We start from the raw sequence: 16,175 nt of genomic DNA, 5'->3' as shown, positions 1-16,175 counted from the left end.
CCCCTCTGGACCCTGGCAACCCCTGGAGCCTTCCCCAGTGCCCGCCTGGGACCAGGGAGTGGCGGCTGGTGCTGGGGGATGTGCGTGTGGATGTAAGTACGTGTGTCGGGGGGTTGTGTGTGCAAGGGGAGGCGCGCGTCAGGTTGTGCTCAGTGTCAGCGTTCAAGAGGCTTGTGCTTGCTGGTGGGTTTTGTAAGTGTGTGCTTTGGGGTGGGGCGTGCATGTGGTGTGAATGCTGAGTGTGTTCTGCGGGGGGCCGTGTGTTGCGGGGCGCAAGTGTTCACACATGGGTGTGCTGGAGTGTGTCTATACACGCGCGCGTGCCCCGGAGCGTGTGCATGCATAAAGTGTGCGCGTGTCCAGGGCTGCGCTGGGCAGGGGTGGAGCCGCCGCCGGCAGCGGGGTCTGCCCGAGCGGCACAGGCAGCCGAAGCGGCACCGGGCAGTGGCCCTGGCAGCGGGAACAGAAGCGGTACCGGCAGCAGCACCGGCAGCGGGCAGCTGCCCTCAGCGAGGCGAGCGGCGGCGCGGGCCGGGGCCAGGTAGGGTCCCGCCGGCGCGGGCGGAGCGCTGGGTCCGGCCGGTGCCCCATCGCGGGCAGAGAGGCTGGGAGCGGCGCAGGGCGCTGGGGACCGGCGGGGCAGGGGCCGGCGGACCCTGCGCCAGGCTGAGCCGCTGCCTCTCGCGGGCAGGGCAGGGGTGGGCAGGGATGGGCAGGGGAGGGCGGCGAGGGGAGCGGCTCCGGGGGACGGGCGGCCCCAACGGGGCACCGGCAGCCGTGCCTGCTGCAGGACAGGGCAGCGCTCGGGCTGCCCGACCCTGCCCGGTGCCAGGGAGGGGGCTGTGACCAGGCTGGGCACAGGCAGGGTGGGATGCCTGGCAGGGTGCTGGAGGGCAGCGGTGGCTCCCAGGCTGAGTCCCCGAGCTGGCCAAGCAAAGGGGGCTCTGCCTTGTCCCCCCGCAGAGCGAATGAGGCGCCTGACTGCAGCTTTGCTGCGCAAATGGGGAGGTGGAGGCACTCTACAGCAATGGCAGCAGCATAATGAGCCTGAGGGAGCTGGCTCCCAAGCCCACTGAAACAGGGAGTTCAAACCACCTGCTCTGTCTCCCCTCTCCTCTCCCTGCTCCTGTCTGGCCAGGCCAGTCGCTCCCCCAGCACTGCTGTGTCTGTCCCCTTACCCTGCCTCCTCCTGCCCTTCTTGGCCTTCCCTTGACACAGGAGCTAGCTATGCTGGCTCGCAGGCATCTCTGGCATGACCAAGGCCCCACCAAGGCTCTGTGTTGGTCCTTTCATTACACCCACCAGATGGTTACTGGGAACCATTCTCCCTGCCAGTCCTTCACTGAACCCTCGTTAGAAAAATCAGATCTCTTGAGTCCCAACTTTGCCACTGATTGGCTTCTCATTCCTGGGAATACTACCTCCTCCATCACATTGCCTTTGCCCCTGCTAACCCTGAGTAGCAGATGTGGGAGAGGAACCCTGTTGCCCATGCACTCCATTTTCCCTCTGCTCAGAGCAGCTGTCATTCTCACTGCTAGTCAAGGTTATTCAGAACCAAGTGAAACTCAGGAACATTGTCATAAACTCATTCACAAAATGGTAGGGTGTGAAATGGTTGCAAAATGCTTCCAAGGGACAACAGAGCCATGGGGGTGAGTGGCAACTTCCTGAGAAGATGCTAAATAGGGACTGGGAGACACCCCACTCTGTGAGAGGTGCTCTGAATGACTCTGTGAGAGTCTCAGTGCCCCAGCATCAGTGTCACATTTCGTATATGTCACTTAAGAGACCCTGCTTTCAGTCTGTGCCTGTTCTATCGCTGTCCTGTCTGCAGGCAGGACTGTGCATGGAGGGGTGGATCAGAGCTAATCCAGTGGAGATAAAGATTTGCTTCTCTGCTGCATCTGATCTCATGCTGCTTCTCTGAGTTCCCTGATCCGACCAGTTACAAAGCCACCTCTTCATGCTCGCTGTGTCTCAACTCCCATCTGTAAAGAGAACTGAAGCACTACTTTGACTTCATGTAGATGGGTCATGAGCCACAGGCAACCAGGGAGAACCTCAAAGCTGTGGCAAGGGTACAATTACCAGCCTGCCACCACATCCTTCCTGGCACTTTGCTCCTGGCCACTGGCTGTCCCTGAAAAGAACTCACCAAGCTCCCCGAATTCACGTTCCTACAGGCTCAAGAAATAAGCTTGGAGCTGAGTGGTAAATGACAACAGCAGTGGCTCCGTGACAGCCAGAAACAGTTTTTCCAAGTAAAGCATGAGCTGCTCACGTGCACATCAAGCGATGTCAAATTTGGACCGCAACCAGGCTATGTGGTGTGCCAGTACTCCAAAGTGATTTCACTGCCGGTCACACCAGTGAGGGGGAAGTTTGCAGGGTTGCCTTCCTTGATTTGCAGGGGGGTGCACAGGTATTCCCTGTCTTTTTGTTCTCTTTAGAGCAGCCTTTGAGGAGGGCTAACTAGCAGCTCATCTGCCTTACAAGAGAGAGCAAAGAAAGGATGCTTGGCAATGAGAAGGATGGGGGGAGCAGCCCAGGGTGAAGCAGCCAGAGACTCTACCAGGCAACACAGGCACTGTCTGGGTGGATGATAAGATGAAGTTGATTTCTGGCTGAGCTGTCAGCTCTTCTCCAGCTTTGCTAATACCTTTGCAGCCCCATGGAAGAAGGATCTCAGTGCCACAGCCTTGCATGGGGTATAATCCTGAGCACAGCCTAAGCCAGCACAATCAGCTAGAGGTAAGAATAAAACCAGTGGCAGCCTGAGTTGCTCTCCCCTGCATACAGAAAAGCTTCCTGGTCCCAGAGGAGTTAGGCAGCATGACCAAGGTCCTCAAACAGACTCTGGCACCAGACCCTCTAGCAGGCTCCCATCCAATCTCTCCCACTCCTGCCAGGGCCAGTGTAAGCTCCCCTGTTTCCCATACACCCATACTGCATGGGGTAATCTCTTCTTCAAGTGGCTGCAGGGGGACTTTTGCCTGTACTGAGAGCTGACACTGCCATTTGAATTGACTTTGTTCAGACACCGAAGCAGAGCTAGCAAAAATAAGCAGCATGCACTTCAGTACTGGCGATCCCAGCTTTGCAGAGGAAAGCTCATCCCTCTGACACACAAGCAGCATTCATGGAGCTCAAGGTCACTATAAAACAGAAGAGTCTAAGCCAGACATAAACTTCCTGTGCTGCACCTGCCACAAGGCAAATTCACATTCAGAGCAACTGAAGCCATCCTTGTGAAATCCTCTCTGCTTCGGGATGGGTAGGTGCTATAGGAGCAATCCACATGTAACAAATGAGATGCAGTGACCTTTTGGGTCCCAGAGAGCAGAGTCCAGCTCCCAGGTAGTAGCATAAGCTTCCTGCTGCCTGGGCAGAGGAAAGGCTGCCATGCCAAGTGGGGTATTTGACTTGTACCAACTATTGGGCAGTGCACAACAGGCCAACCAAAAGACCACATCCTGCTTCCTAGACTTTATAAGCCTTTGGCACTTGCCTCTGGGGATACTTGCAACTGTACGGGAATGGTCTCATTACAGCTGTGGTAATGTTGAACAGGGCTCGGTGTGATTCCAGGCAGCTTTCTGGCATCCCCAAATCTGCACTGCTACCAGGAACACTTGCAGCCAGGGACCCATGCCCACATGCCCCTTGCAGTGCTTCTGCTTCAGGCACTTGCACTGCTAGTGCTCCTCAGGGAGCCCTTGCTAATTCCCCAGCCTGAAAGGGAATGCACAAGCTAGAAGGTGGTTTCTTGCACACTCTGCTATCTCCATACTCATGGTGAGCCGGCCTTGGGGCCACACGCTCTGGTAACCACATCACATCGCTACAAACACTGCAGAGGGGGTAAGAACCCAAACCATGTGTTTATTCAAGGGAAGCTGTGCCTGTATCTGTATGTGATACTCCCCCAGCTCCAGAACTCAAAAACATGCAGACAGATTTCTATGGCTGTGACAGAGAAACGAGTGTTTCCACGCACAACCTCACCTTCTGCTTTCAGTTCAAATGCTTATTTTGGGGGCAGGGGAATGATACAAAAAGTCCAAGTCCTAGGGAGAGCTGCCCTGTGAGACAAAGAAAGGGAATATGTATCTGGGTCACTGAAGCCAAGGCAGGAGTAGGTCCCATCAGAGCTGTCCTCCTCAGAAAGTCCCCACCTGAGCACAACATGGAGCTGTGTAGTAGCTGTCACTGCCAAAAGCATTTCCAGCCCTGTGCCTAAGTGTGTGAGGTTTATTCTATGAGCAGGTACCAAAAGAGCTGGGAGCAGGGTAGGGATAAAACCCTGCATGTCAGTATTGGGGGAGCAAACAACTTGGCTTGCCCAGCTGGTTGGTTTGGGGCTGGAGCCCCATTGCTGGGAAGGAACATCACACCCCTCCTGCCATCAGCTGAACCAGCTGGGAGGCAGAGATCCTGACTCCATTCTCACACAGAGGAGGAAGCTGGGGATAGATGCCATTCTCTCCTCTCCCCCAGACCTCACCTCCAGCATCATCAGTCCAAGGCAGCACCTGAACATGGGCTGTGGATTCATTCCAGGGCCAGAATGGGGGAGCAGGGCACTCCCAACCTAACCCTACCTGTCCTCCAGGCCGGCAGTGTCCAGGGGAACCTGCTGAAAAGCATGTGGGTCACAGAGCTGAAAACGCGGCTCTGTGTGTCTCCAGTGAGCCAACAGGCCCATCAGCCAAGCTAACAGGCTAAGCAGTGTTTCTCCAGTCTCTCACATCTTTCCCTGTGTTGCCCCAGGCTCCAACGTCTCACCACAACACAGAATGACGGAGCATGAGGACTTCGCGAGCTTGGCTGGGTACTGGAACTCCTCCAACAGTTACCAGTTCAGCCCTGCCAGTGTCATTGTCCCTGTGGTCTTCTCCCTCATCTTCCTCCTGGGCACAGTGGGCAATAGCCTGGTGCTGGCAGTGCTGCTGCGCAACAGGCAAATGGGCCACAACACTACCAACCTCTTCATCCTCAACCTCAGCCTGGCTGACTTCTTCTTCATTGTCTTCTGCGTGCCTTTCCAGGCCACCATCTACTCCCTTGAAGGCTGGGTCTTCGGCTCCTTCATCTGCAAGGCTGTCCACTTCTTCATCTACCTCACCATGTATGCTAGCAGCTTTACCCTGGCTGCTGTCTCTGTGGACAGGTAACAGTCTGAAGACACCCTTGGGCTGGGGAAGGAGGGCAGTCTGAGAAGCTTGCCTGAGTGAGGGCATGGGAAGATCGTGGCCCACCACCATTAGGCAGATGGTTCAAACCCCAGTGGTATTGATCCATGCCAAAGGCAGTTTGGGGACCAGTTGTGTCTCCCTTGCCCTAACAACCTCCAAGCAGCACTTTCAGATCTCTCAAGCGCAAAGCTGGTGCTGCTCCTGTCTGTGCTTTCTGCAGGAAAGACTTGCCTTGTGGTTAGAGCACTTGAGACCCAAGCTCAGCTCCCCACTGTGCTATAGGCTCCCACTGAGAGTCGCCTAGCTCTGTATTAGAGATGGCACTCAGAGGGTAATAGCTATCCCCAAGCCACCATTTCAGAAAAGCATCATGTGCAGGCAGCAAGGTAAACAGAGAAGCATAAGAGAAGAGAAACAGTGGCACCATAAGAGAAGCCACATAAATACCTGAGAGATCCCAGTCCTGCAGCAAACACATCTCTCATTCCCCAGGGGCTGCCAGTCCAGCACAAAACCTGTCATCTAGCAAGTCCTGTTCCCCCACCACCCCCAGCCCTCTGGAACCCTGCGCAGAAAGGCACCCACACCGTGAGCCAAGTCCTTTCTCAGGAGGTCACCCAGGACACTCTGGCCTTGATTGATTGGTGCCACTTACATTGTTCCTAAAGGCTCTGTACGGTGACTGTGTCAGCTGCCCCACTTCTGACTGAGCCCACACTTATGGTCCAGGATGAGGAAGAGGTTCCCACCAGGGTAAGCTCCAGCCTTGACTGCCACAGGGAACACGTCCTGGCCTGTCTTGCTCCTTGTGTTTGCTTCCAAGGTACCAAGACAAGATAGGGCCAAACAGCCCTCTGCAATGAGGAAGTTCACAGCACTGCGGGCAGAAGGAAGCTTCAGTACCAGGGAATATCTGGGATGGGTTAAATCCCAGCAAAAAGTGTGATTGGGCTACTCTTCCAAGCCACCTTCCACTTGGTCCTGCTCCCAGGTGCCACCTGCAGAAACAGGCACCTGGACTCGAACAGTGATCTAACACTTCAGCAATTCACCCACCCTGAGATGCCAGCAGCCCCTGGTTGGGGCGAGGGGGTCACATGGAATCCCTGAAAAAATATCGCAATCCTCTGGGATTCCAATGGTTACACAGTTTGGCTGTGGTCACGAGGAAGACCCGAGATTTCTCATGGTCTAAGCCTCTTGCTTTCCTGCACATACATCACATGAGTGCAGTCTGTCTCTCCAGCCAGCTCAGAAGGAGGGACAGTATCTCAAAAAAAAAGGACATTTTGGCAAGGTGCTAGTGCCTGTGGTCTCTCCCTTTCTGGTGGCACTTGTGTGCTGTAGTGCAGTGCTCCACCTAAGAGGTGGCTGCATTTCAGCGTGACATGAAGTGATTCTCACAGAGCTGCCAGCAGCTTTCAGGATGATAGGATCGGCAAGCAACAAGGGTTTTGTCACACATGTGATCCTTCATACCAACTGCATGTCTTATCTACCTGCTCTGCTGGCCTTACAGTGCATCAAATGAGCATCCTTCTGTGGACGCTGGCAGGCTGAGGCTACAGCAGTTGCACTCCTGTCTGTGCTGACAGCTCCTCTCCTCTCCATCCCCTACCCACAAGCACCAAGCCACCTTCTCTCCTTGCTGACATCTGCCTCTTTGGCCTATGGTGTTGCCTGGAGGTGGGCGAGCAGAGCTGGTCCTTACACCGTATCTGGCCACTGTTGCTGGAGGGAGCAGACAGACCATCACTGCCTGCTTTGGGCTGGCCTGAGAAACCAGACAGTACCAAAAAGCAAGGCCCCACCTGGTCCTTTTGGTACCAAGGTGGAGGCAACCACAGCTCCAGTAAGCAAATCTCCCCCCTGCCAGGCTAGTCCGAAAGCTGGAGAAGGCTGGAAATACACCCTCAGTGGGCAGGAGCCTGCACAGTGCCCATCACCTGGTGAAGCTTCCCCAGGTCTTGAATCCTCAGTTCAGACCTCTTTCTGCTGGATAAATTCTGCCAAGCAGTGGATATCTGCATGGTCTCCACAGCACCTTCTCTCTGGCCCTAGCTCAGGGGCATAACCCACCCCACCATGTACAGAGGGGTGAACCAGCCTAAGCCTGTGGGAGGAGAAGCATCCTTGCTAGAAAGATAAAAGCTGCTTTACCCAAGAGTATCTCAAAGAGGGTGTGAGATAACAGGGACCTTCAGGAGAATGAAGGAAACTCTCTTGTCCCTGGAGTTTATGTGGCCAGGCAGAGCTTAGCTGAAATCTCAGTGCTGGTTGCTTTGCTCTCCCCTCCAGGTACCTGGCCATCCGCTATCCGCTGCGATCCCGGGAGCTGCGGACCCCCCACAACGCAGCGGCTGCCATGGCTGTGATCTGGGGCCTCTCTGCGGTCTTTGCTGGGCCCTACCTAAGCTACTATGACCTGATTGAATGGGAGTCCAGCTACATCTGCATGCCTGGCTGGGAGGAGTGGAGACGCAAAGTCATGGACACCAGTACATTTGCCTTCAGCTATGTCATCCCAGTGCTGGTCATCAGCCTCTCCTACACCAGGACCATCAAGTACCTGTGGACAGCAGTGGACCCCCTGGAGGACATATCAGAGTCCAAGAAGGCCAAGCGGAAGGTAACCAAGATGATCATCATTGTAACCATCCTTTTCTGCCTCTGCTGGCTGCCCTACCACGTAGTCATCCTCCGATACCTCTACGGAGACTTCCCCTTCAACCAGGCCACCTACGCCTTCCGCCTGCTTTCCCACTGCATGGCCTATGCCAACTCCTGCCTCAACCCCATTGTCTATGCCCTAGTCTCCAAGCACTTCCGCAAAGGCTTCAAAAAAGTTTTCAGCTGTCTCTTGAGGAAAAAGCACCGCAACAAGGTGCATGTGGTGCACGCTGCCCACATTGTGCCTGGATTTGAGGCAAGCTCCACTGAAGTGTCACAGATGCACGAGGAGAATAACAGATGTGAGCTGAACCCAGTCTCCATGGCAGTTCCCTCCAGTTCCTCCAAGCCCCTTCATATTTCTTAGTGGCCAAGCTCCACACCATCTGCCAGCTCAGCTGTGTCACCAGCTTCAGGCCACCCTTTCTGACTGGGTGAGAGAGGATGCTGGAAAGGCAAGCCAGAAACTGCTATACACTTGCTTCTGGCCTTGTCGTTCCTTCCCATTCCATGCACCAACTGTTCTCCTGAGCCATCTCCCCACAACATGCTGCATGCAAGGGAAGGAATGGACCCAGACTTGCTCCACCTTGATCCACTTGATCCACCTGGTCTCCAAGGACTAAAGCTCCAGCTCCTCTGTTGGTTTCATCCTTCCACCTCCTCTGCTCCATGGCCCCACTGCTCTGGACACACTGGTTAGTTGTCAAAGAGTCTCTTCTGCCTCCTAGTGCCCCATCTGACCAGACTGGCTCCCACAGCAGGAATGGCAAGGGATACAGGCAGTGCAGGCAGGGCCAGGCAAGCAAAAGTGATGTGGAATGCAGCTGGCACAGCCTGTGGATGGTTGCACTGATGCCTTTGGTGCTGGCTGCGCTGCTCTCCCAGTGACTGGGTCCTCCCTTGGGATGTGGGGCGGGCTGTTTGCTCTCTGCATGTGTGGGATGTTGCTGCTGTACATACTAGAGAAATGTCTTTCTAACCCGGAGCAAATAAATGCACTTCCCTCATCCAGGCAATAGTGGGGCCTGCAGTGGTCATCTGGGGTGGGGATGGGATACCCCATACCTCAATGGGGCCTTTTTGCTGACTGGTGTAAATCACAGTGCACCATGAAAACCAGCACTAAGCAAAGTCTGCAGAGCCAAACCCTGCCTGGTGTCCCCACTCCTTTCTCCACAGCTGTGTTTACTGACATGGTTGCCATGTCTCTGTGCAGGTCAGTGCACAGCTGAAATTTTCTCCCAAGATAAATGACCACTCTCCACAGTTAGGAGTCTACCATCAGTGCATAAAAGCAGCTTTACCTGACCACCACACTTCAGAGGTCCCATGGGCAGGCAAGGAGCTAATAGGCAGAGGCAGGGTTAAGCGGTTGGTTCAGTTATGGTTCCTCTTGCCTACATAGCACAGTCTTTGCACAGAGGATTGAGGAGGCTCACTCTCCATAGTGGAACAGATGCTCTTCAGGGCATGCTGAATCTCATCTCAGGATCTAAGCATGCACTTGACCCTGTGCAGCTGCAGGAAGGAGAACTCTCATCTCCCTTACCAGGCCTGATTAGATGCAAGTGGGTGCCTTCCTACCATTGCTAAATCACTGGAGATCAGAGAATCATAGAATATCTCAAGTGGAAGGGACCCATAAGGATCATCAAGTCCAACTCCCTGCTCCTCGTAGGACTACCTAAAAGTAAAACATATGACTAAGCGTGTCATCCATACACTCCTTGAACTCTGAAAGGCTTGGTGCTGTGACCACTTCCCTGGGAAGCCTGTTCCAGGGACTGACCACCCTCTCAGTGAAGAACCTTTTCCTAACATCCAGTCTGAACTTCCCCTGACACAGCTTCATTCCATTTCCTCGTGTCCTATCGCTGGTCACCAGAGAGAGGAGATCAGCACCTCCCCCTCCACTGCCCCTTGAGGAAGCTGTAGACTGCAATGAGGTCACCCCTCAGCGATGGGGTCACCCCTCAGCCTTCTGTTCTCCAAGCTGAACAAGCCAAGTGACCTCAGCCACTTCTCATAAGTCTTGCCCTCGAGGCCTTTCACCATCCTGGTCGCCCTCCTCTGGACACACTCATAGTTGGATGTTCTTCTTGTATTGAGGCACCCAAAACTGCACATGGTACTCGAGGTGGGGCCGCACCAGTGCACTGTAGAGTGGGACAATGACCTCCCTCAGCTGGCTAGCTATGGTGTGCTTGATGCACCCCAGGACACGGTTGGCCCTTTTGGCTGCCAGGGCACACCGTTGACTCATATTCAACTTGCCATCAACCAAACCCCCAGATCTCTTTCTGCAGGGCTGCTCTCCAGCCTCTCGTCCCCCAGTTTGTACGTATAACCAGGATTACCCCGTCCCAGGTGGAGAATCTGGCACTTGCTCTTGTTAAATTTCATATGCTTGGTGATTGCCCAGCTCTCTAGCCTATCCAGATCTCTCTGTAAGGCCTCTCTACCCTTGCGGAAGTCCACAGCTCCTCCTAGTTTAGTATTGTCAGCAAACTAACTTAATGTACATTCGATTCCTGCATCCAGATCATTTATAAAAACATTAAAGAGCACTGGCCCTAAAATTGAACCCTGGGGAACCCCACTGGTGACTGGCCGCCAGCCTGATGTAACCCCATTTGCATTAACTCTTTGAGCCCGACCCATCAGCCAGTTGCTTACCCAACGTACGATGGACTTGTCTAGCAGTGTGCTGGACAGTTTATCCAGAAGGATACTGTGAGAGACAGTATCAAAAGCTTTGCTAAAATCCAAAACCACCACATCTATTGGCTTCCCTTGGTCAACTAGATGACTGACCTTGTCACAAAAGGAAATCAAGCTGGTTAAGCAGGACGCTCCCCTCATGAACCCATGCTGGCTATGGCCAATGACTGCATTGTCTCTTTTTCAGTAACTCCCAGAATAACCTTCTCCATAATTTTACCAGGCACTGAAGTGAGACTGACAGGCCTGTAATTACCAGGGTCTTCCTTCATACCCTTCTTGAAAACTGGGATAACATTTGCCAGCTTCCAGTCAACTGGGACCTCTCCAGACTCCCAAGACCATTGAAAAATAACGGAGACAGGTCCTGTGATGACATCGACCAGCTCTTTCAGCACCCGGTGATAAATCCCATCAGGCTCCATAGATTTATATGCATCCAACTGGAGTAGCAAGTCTCAAATAAGTTCAGGGTCGGCTGGGAGTTTATCATCCCCCCAGTCACGGTGTTCCAACACAGGGCTCCAGGGGTCCCAGGGCCCATCATTGATGTTAAAGACAGAGGCAAAGACGGCATTAAACATCTCCACTTTGTCTATGTCCCTATTTGTGAGGTGACCAACCTTATCAAGTAACGGACTAATGTTATCTCTGATAACATTAGCTATCGCCATTGGATAACATCAGTTATCACCATTTCAGCGAAGCCTCCAAGGCAAGGGGCTCTGGGACACAGGACCACATCAGGGGACCGTTGCTGAATCGGCTAAACTGCAGCAAAACCGCACAGGGAAGGGAGAAAAAATGGCACGGAGAGAGAGGGCTACCACAGCCACGCCCTGGCCCCCGAGCAGGAAGGAGTGAGCTCCTGACAAGGGCCCGGCTCTGACTCAGCGTGGGTGGGGACAAGAGTGACGGCCGCAATTCCCCTCCCGTGCAAGAGCAGACCCCAGGGAGCGTGAGCGAACAGGACAGGCAAACAGGGCGTGGCACATCAGAAGGGCGTGGCATGGCAGTTTGCACGGCAGTTTGTGCAGGCAGGGCATGCAGGGAAGGCGAAGTCACCCTACCAGCTCAAGAGGTGCGTTCATTCAGTAGCCCTCATCCTTTCAGAAGAAACCTAGCTATGGTATTCACTCATCAAAAAGCAATGCCCTCTGTGCTCGCCAGGGTGGATGTGGCTACCCAGATGGAGCTCCCGCGAAAACATGCAGCCGTCCAGGTCTCAGGCTGTAGGGAGTGCCAGGGCATCTCACTGTTCACGGATGGCAGCCATGAGGACAGCTGTGTGAGGTGCGACCAGGTGGATGATTTGCTCTGCATGGTGGCAGAGCTACGGGAGGAGGTAGAAAGGTTAAGAAGCATCAGGGAGGCTGAGAAAGGGATAGACTGGTGGTGCCATGCTCTGCCCCCCCGAGACAGGAACAGGAGCAGCGGCAGCCACCAGTAAGAACCCACGATCATGGGGATCCTGTATCCCCCCCCCCTGCACCAGGCTGAAGGAAGCAGCTCAAAGGAAAAGAGTGAATGGAGGCAAGTCCACGCTTGTGGCAGCAGGCTAACGCCCTCCTTGCCCACCTCACCTCCTCAGGTGCCTCTGTACAACAGGTATGAGGCACTGGAGGTGGAAGGCCAGGCAATGGAGGATGAGGATGATGGTCCATCTACGCCAGAGGTGTCGCCTAGGTCAGAAAAGTGTACCTCTCATATCAACACCACCTCCATAAGGAAGAGAAGACGGGTTATAGTTGTGGGCGACTCCCTTCTAAGGGGAACCGAGGGTCCGATATGCCGGACAGACCCTCCTCTCAGGGAAGCCTGCTGCCTCCCTGGGGCCCGGGTGAAGGATGTCACGAGGATACTCCCTAGCCTGGTATGGCCCTCGGACTATTACCCCCTACTGCTCTTCCATGTGGGGGGCGATGAAGCTGCAACACAAAGTCCTAGGGCAATCAAAAGAGGTTTCAGGGCCTTGGGACGGCTGGTAAGGGACTCCAGAGCACAGGTTATTTTCTCCTCTCTCCTTCCAGTTGTGGGCAGTGACACTAGAAGGAACAGAGGTACCCAATCTATTAACTCATGGCTCCACGGCTGGCGTCATCGCCACAGTTTTGGTTTTTTCGATAATGGGATGGCCTACACAGCACCAGGTTTGCTGGCGTCTGATGGGATTCATCTTTCTTAAAGGGGAAAGAGAATCTTTGTTCAGGAACTTGCAGGGCTCATCGACAGAGCTTTAAATTAAACTCGAAGGGGGAGGGGGATAATATCAGGCTTGCCCAAGGAAAGCTGAGGGACGACGTGCCACGGTTAGAGGGAGTGGGTGCCAGCAAGGGCACTCAGCCTGTGTCTCTGAGATGTGCGGGGTACACTGGGGCACAGTTGAAGTTGTGCAGAGTTGAGAATACTGAGGCAATAGGAGCTAAGAGGGAAACGCCAGTGAAACACCTCAAAGCACACAAGGGGTGTTCCTCTATGAAGGAGGCATGGACGACAGCCCAGCTGAAGTGCCTCTACACCAATGCACACAGCATGGGCAATAAACAGGAGGAACTGGAAGCCATTGTACATCAGGAAAACTATGATATGGTTGCCATCACGGAAACATGGTGGGATGACTTGCACAACTGGAGTGCGGCGATGGATGGCTATAAACTCTTCAGGAGGGATAGGCAAGGCAGGAGAGGCGGTGGGGTAGCCCTGTATGTTAGGGAGTGTCTGGATAGTTTAGAGCTTAATGATGGTGATGATAGGGTGGAGTGTCTATGGGTAAGAATCAGGGGGAAGGCCAACAAGGCGGATATTGTGGTGGGAGTCTGTTACAGACCACCCAACCAGGATGAGGAGACTGACGAACTATTCTATAAGCAGCTGGGAGAAGCCTCACGATCAATAGCCCTTGTTCTTGTGGGGGACTTCAACCTACCGGATGCCTGCTGGAAATAAAATGCAGCAGAGAGGAAACAATCTCGGAAGTTCCTGGAGCGTGTGGCAGATAACTTCCTGACACAGCTGGTGAGTGAGCCAACTAGGGAAGGTGCCCTGCTGGACCTCTTGTTCACGAACAGAGAAGGACTCATGAGCGATGCGATAGTTGGAGGCTGTCTTGGGCAGAGTGATCATGAAATTATAGAGTTTTTGATACTTGGAGAAGCGAGGAGGGGAGTCAGAAGAACTGCCACCTTAGACTTCCAGAGGGCAGACTTTGGCCTGTTTAGGAGACTGGTCGACAGAGTCCCCTGGGAGGCAGCCCTAAAGGGCAAAGGAGTCCAGGAAGGCTGGACATTCTTTAAGGAGGAAGTCCTAAAGGCACAAGACCAGGCTGTCCCCAGGTGCCGAAAGATGAGCCGACGGGGAAGAAGACCGGCCTGGCTGAATAGAGAGCTCTGGCTAGAACTCAGGAAAAAGAGGAGAGTCTACAACCTTTGGAAGAAGGGGCAGGCAAGTCAGGAGGACTACAAAGGTGTAGCGAGGTTGTGCAGGGAGAAAATTAGAAGGGCCAAAGCCAAGCTAGAGCTCAATCTGGCTACTGCCGTAAAAGACAACAAAAAATATTTCTTCAAATACATTAGCAGCAAAAGGAGAGCTAAGGAGAATCTCCAGCCTCTAGTAGATGGGGGACGGAACACAGTGACAAAGGATGAGGAAAAGGCTGAGGTACTTAATGCCTTCTTTGCCTCAGTCTTTAATAGTAGGGCCAATTCTTCTCTGGGTACGCAGCCCCCTGAGTCAGAAGATAGGGATGAGGTCCAGAATGGAGCCCCCATAATCCAGGGGGAAATGGTTAGTGACCTGCTACACCACTTAGACATTCACAAGTCTATGGGGCCTGATGAGATCCACCCGAGAGTGCTGAAGGAACTGGCAGAAGTGCTCACAAAGCCCCTTTCCATCATTTACCCGCAGTCCTGGATAACTGGGGAGGTCCTAGTTGACTGGAGATTAGCAAATGTGACACCCATCTTCAAGAAGGGCCGGAAGGAGGACCCGGGGAACTACAGGCCTGTCAGCCTGACCTTGGTACCAGGGAAGGTTATGGAGCAGATCATCCTTAGTGCCATCACACGGCATGTAGAGGATAACCAAGGGATCAAGCCCAGCCAGCATGGGGTTAGGAAAGGCAGGTCCTGCTTGACCAACCTGATCTCCTTCTATGACAAGGCACCCCACCTAATGGATGAGGGGAAGGCTGTGGATGTTGTCTATCTTGACTTCAGTAGTCTTTGACACGGTTTCCCACAGCATTCTCCTGGAGAAACTGGCTGCTGATGGCTTGGACAGGTGTACTCTTCGTTGGGTAAAGAACTGGCTCAAGGGCCGGGCCCAAAGAGTGGTGGTGAATGGAGTTTAGTCCAGTTGGCAGGTGGTCACAAGTGGTGTCCCCCAGGGCTCTGTGTTGGGGCCAGTTCTGTTTAATATCTTTATCAATGATCTGGATGAAGGGATCAAGTGCACCCTCAGTCAGTTTGCAGATGACACCAAGTTGTGCGGGAGTGTTGATCTGCTTGAGGGTCGGAAGGCTCTACAGAGGGACCTGGACAGGCTGGATTGATGGGCTGAGGCCAACTGTATGAGATCCAACAAGGCTCAGTGCCGGGTCCTGCACTTGGGTCACAACAACCCCATGCAACGCTACAGGCTTGGGGAAGAGTGGCTGGAAAGCTGCCTGGCGGAAAAGGACCTGGGGGTGTTGGTTGACAGCTGCCTGAATATGAGCCAGCTGTGTGCCCAGGTGGCCCAGAAGGCCAATAGCATCCTGGCTTGTATCAGAAATAGTGTGGCCAGCAGGACTAGGGAAGAGACTCTCCCCCCTGAACATGGTACTGGTAAGGTCGTACCCATGGTACTCGTTAAGGTCGTACTGCTCTTGGCTGCTGTAGTAAATTCACCCAATGGTGAGTGCCATAAACAAACTACTTACTGGTTTGGTTCCTGCTAGGGAAGGAATCCCCTGGCGCCTCTGCGAGGCAGCTGTAATTAGTGACAGAGAGCTCCCCCAGCCCAGAAATACTTAGTCAATACTCATAAAACAACAGAAAAGCAGTAGCAACTCCAAAGTTTACAACTCACACCTCCACCAGTCATACCATGCCTGATGCATCAACACCACCAGACCTGGCTCAGGAGCAAACCAGGCAGAGGAAACCTTGGGGTCAGGAGAAGGGGAACCAGATGCTGCATGAGGCTGGTTCTTTAGTCCCACTGAGCCCTTGCTGATGAAACAGGATCTTCCCCTTCCATTTTGAGCAGCTGCCTCTTTCCAGTCTGATTGACTGTAAAGGGCCTTGGCAGGAGATGCGGGCTCTTGAGGGGTCCTGATAGGCATTTTATGTGGTATCACCTTGTGGTGCTTGCTTTGAGACCAGTGTAACTCATGCACAGCAGGCAACCTCTCCTTTGGCTGATCACCAAGGACTGCTGTTTCTAGTTCAAGCCCTGAGGTCATGAACATGTATGAGTTTTGCAGGAGACAACTCCAGCACAGTCCCTCTGCATTCCACCTTTCATTAGTATTACTGAAGTTCTGTAGCGAACCACAGTTCTGCAGCTAACCACACAGCCTCCAGCTGCTCCATCCCATCA

At 53.7% G+C, this 16,175-nt stretch overlaps 2 protein-coding genes across 3 annotated transcripts in view; one reads left to right on the top strand and one right to left on the bottom strand.

Moving 5' to 3' along the window:
- ROGDI (rogdi atypical leucine zipper) overlaps nucleotides 1-16,175 on the bottom strand; it is a 74,057-nt gene that overhangs the window by 13,952 nt on the left and 43,930 nt on the right. The gene's annotated exons all lie outside the window — the stretch shown is intronic.
- LOC140658996 (galanin receptor 2b-like) lies at nucleotides 387-8,815 on the top strand. The gene is made up of 3 exons (XM_072878129.1): nucleotides 387-541; nucleotides 4,774-5,173; nucleotides 7,497-8,815. The coding sequence occupies exons 2-3, from the start codon at nucleotides 4,800-4,802 to the stop codon at nucleotides 8,233-8,235; spliced, it is 1,113 nt and encodes a 370-aa protein (XP_072734230.1). The 5' UTR covers nucleotides 387-541; nucleotides 4,774-4,799; the 3' UTR covers nucleotides 8,236-8,815.

Source organism: Ciconia boyciana, chromosome 13, assembly GCF_034638445.1.
Source record: "Ciconia boyciana chromosome 13, ASM3463844v1, whole genome shotgun sequence".
Lineage (NCBI taxonomy): Eukaryota > Metazoa > Chordata > Aves > Ciconiiformes > Ciconiidae > Ciconia > Ciconia boyciana.
Note: the sequence above shows the minus strand (reverse complement) of the source record. Positions and strands in the feature narration are given on the sequence as shown.

Excerpts from the sequence above, each read along its gene's own strand:
- LOC140658996 (XM_072878129.1), top strand. The coding sequence starts at position 4,800 with ATGACGGAGCATGAGGACTTCGCGAGCTTGGCTGGGTACTGGAACTCC. Across the intron at positions 5,174-7,496 it reads GCTGCTGTCTCTGTGGACAG|GTACCTGGCCATCCGCTATC; the intron begins GTAACAGTCTGA and ends TCTCCCCTCCAG.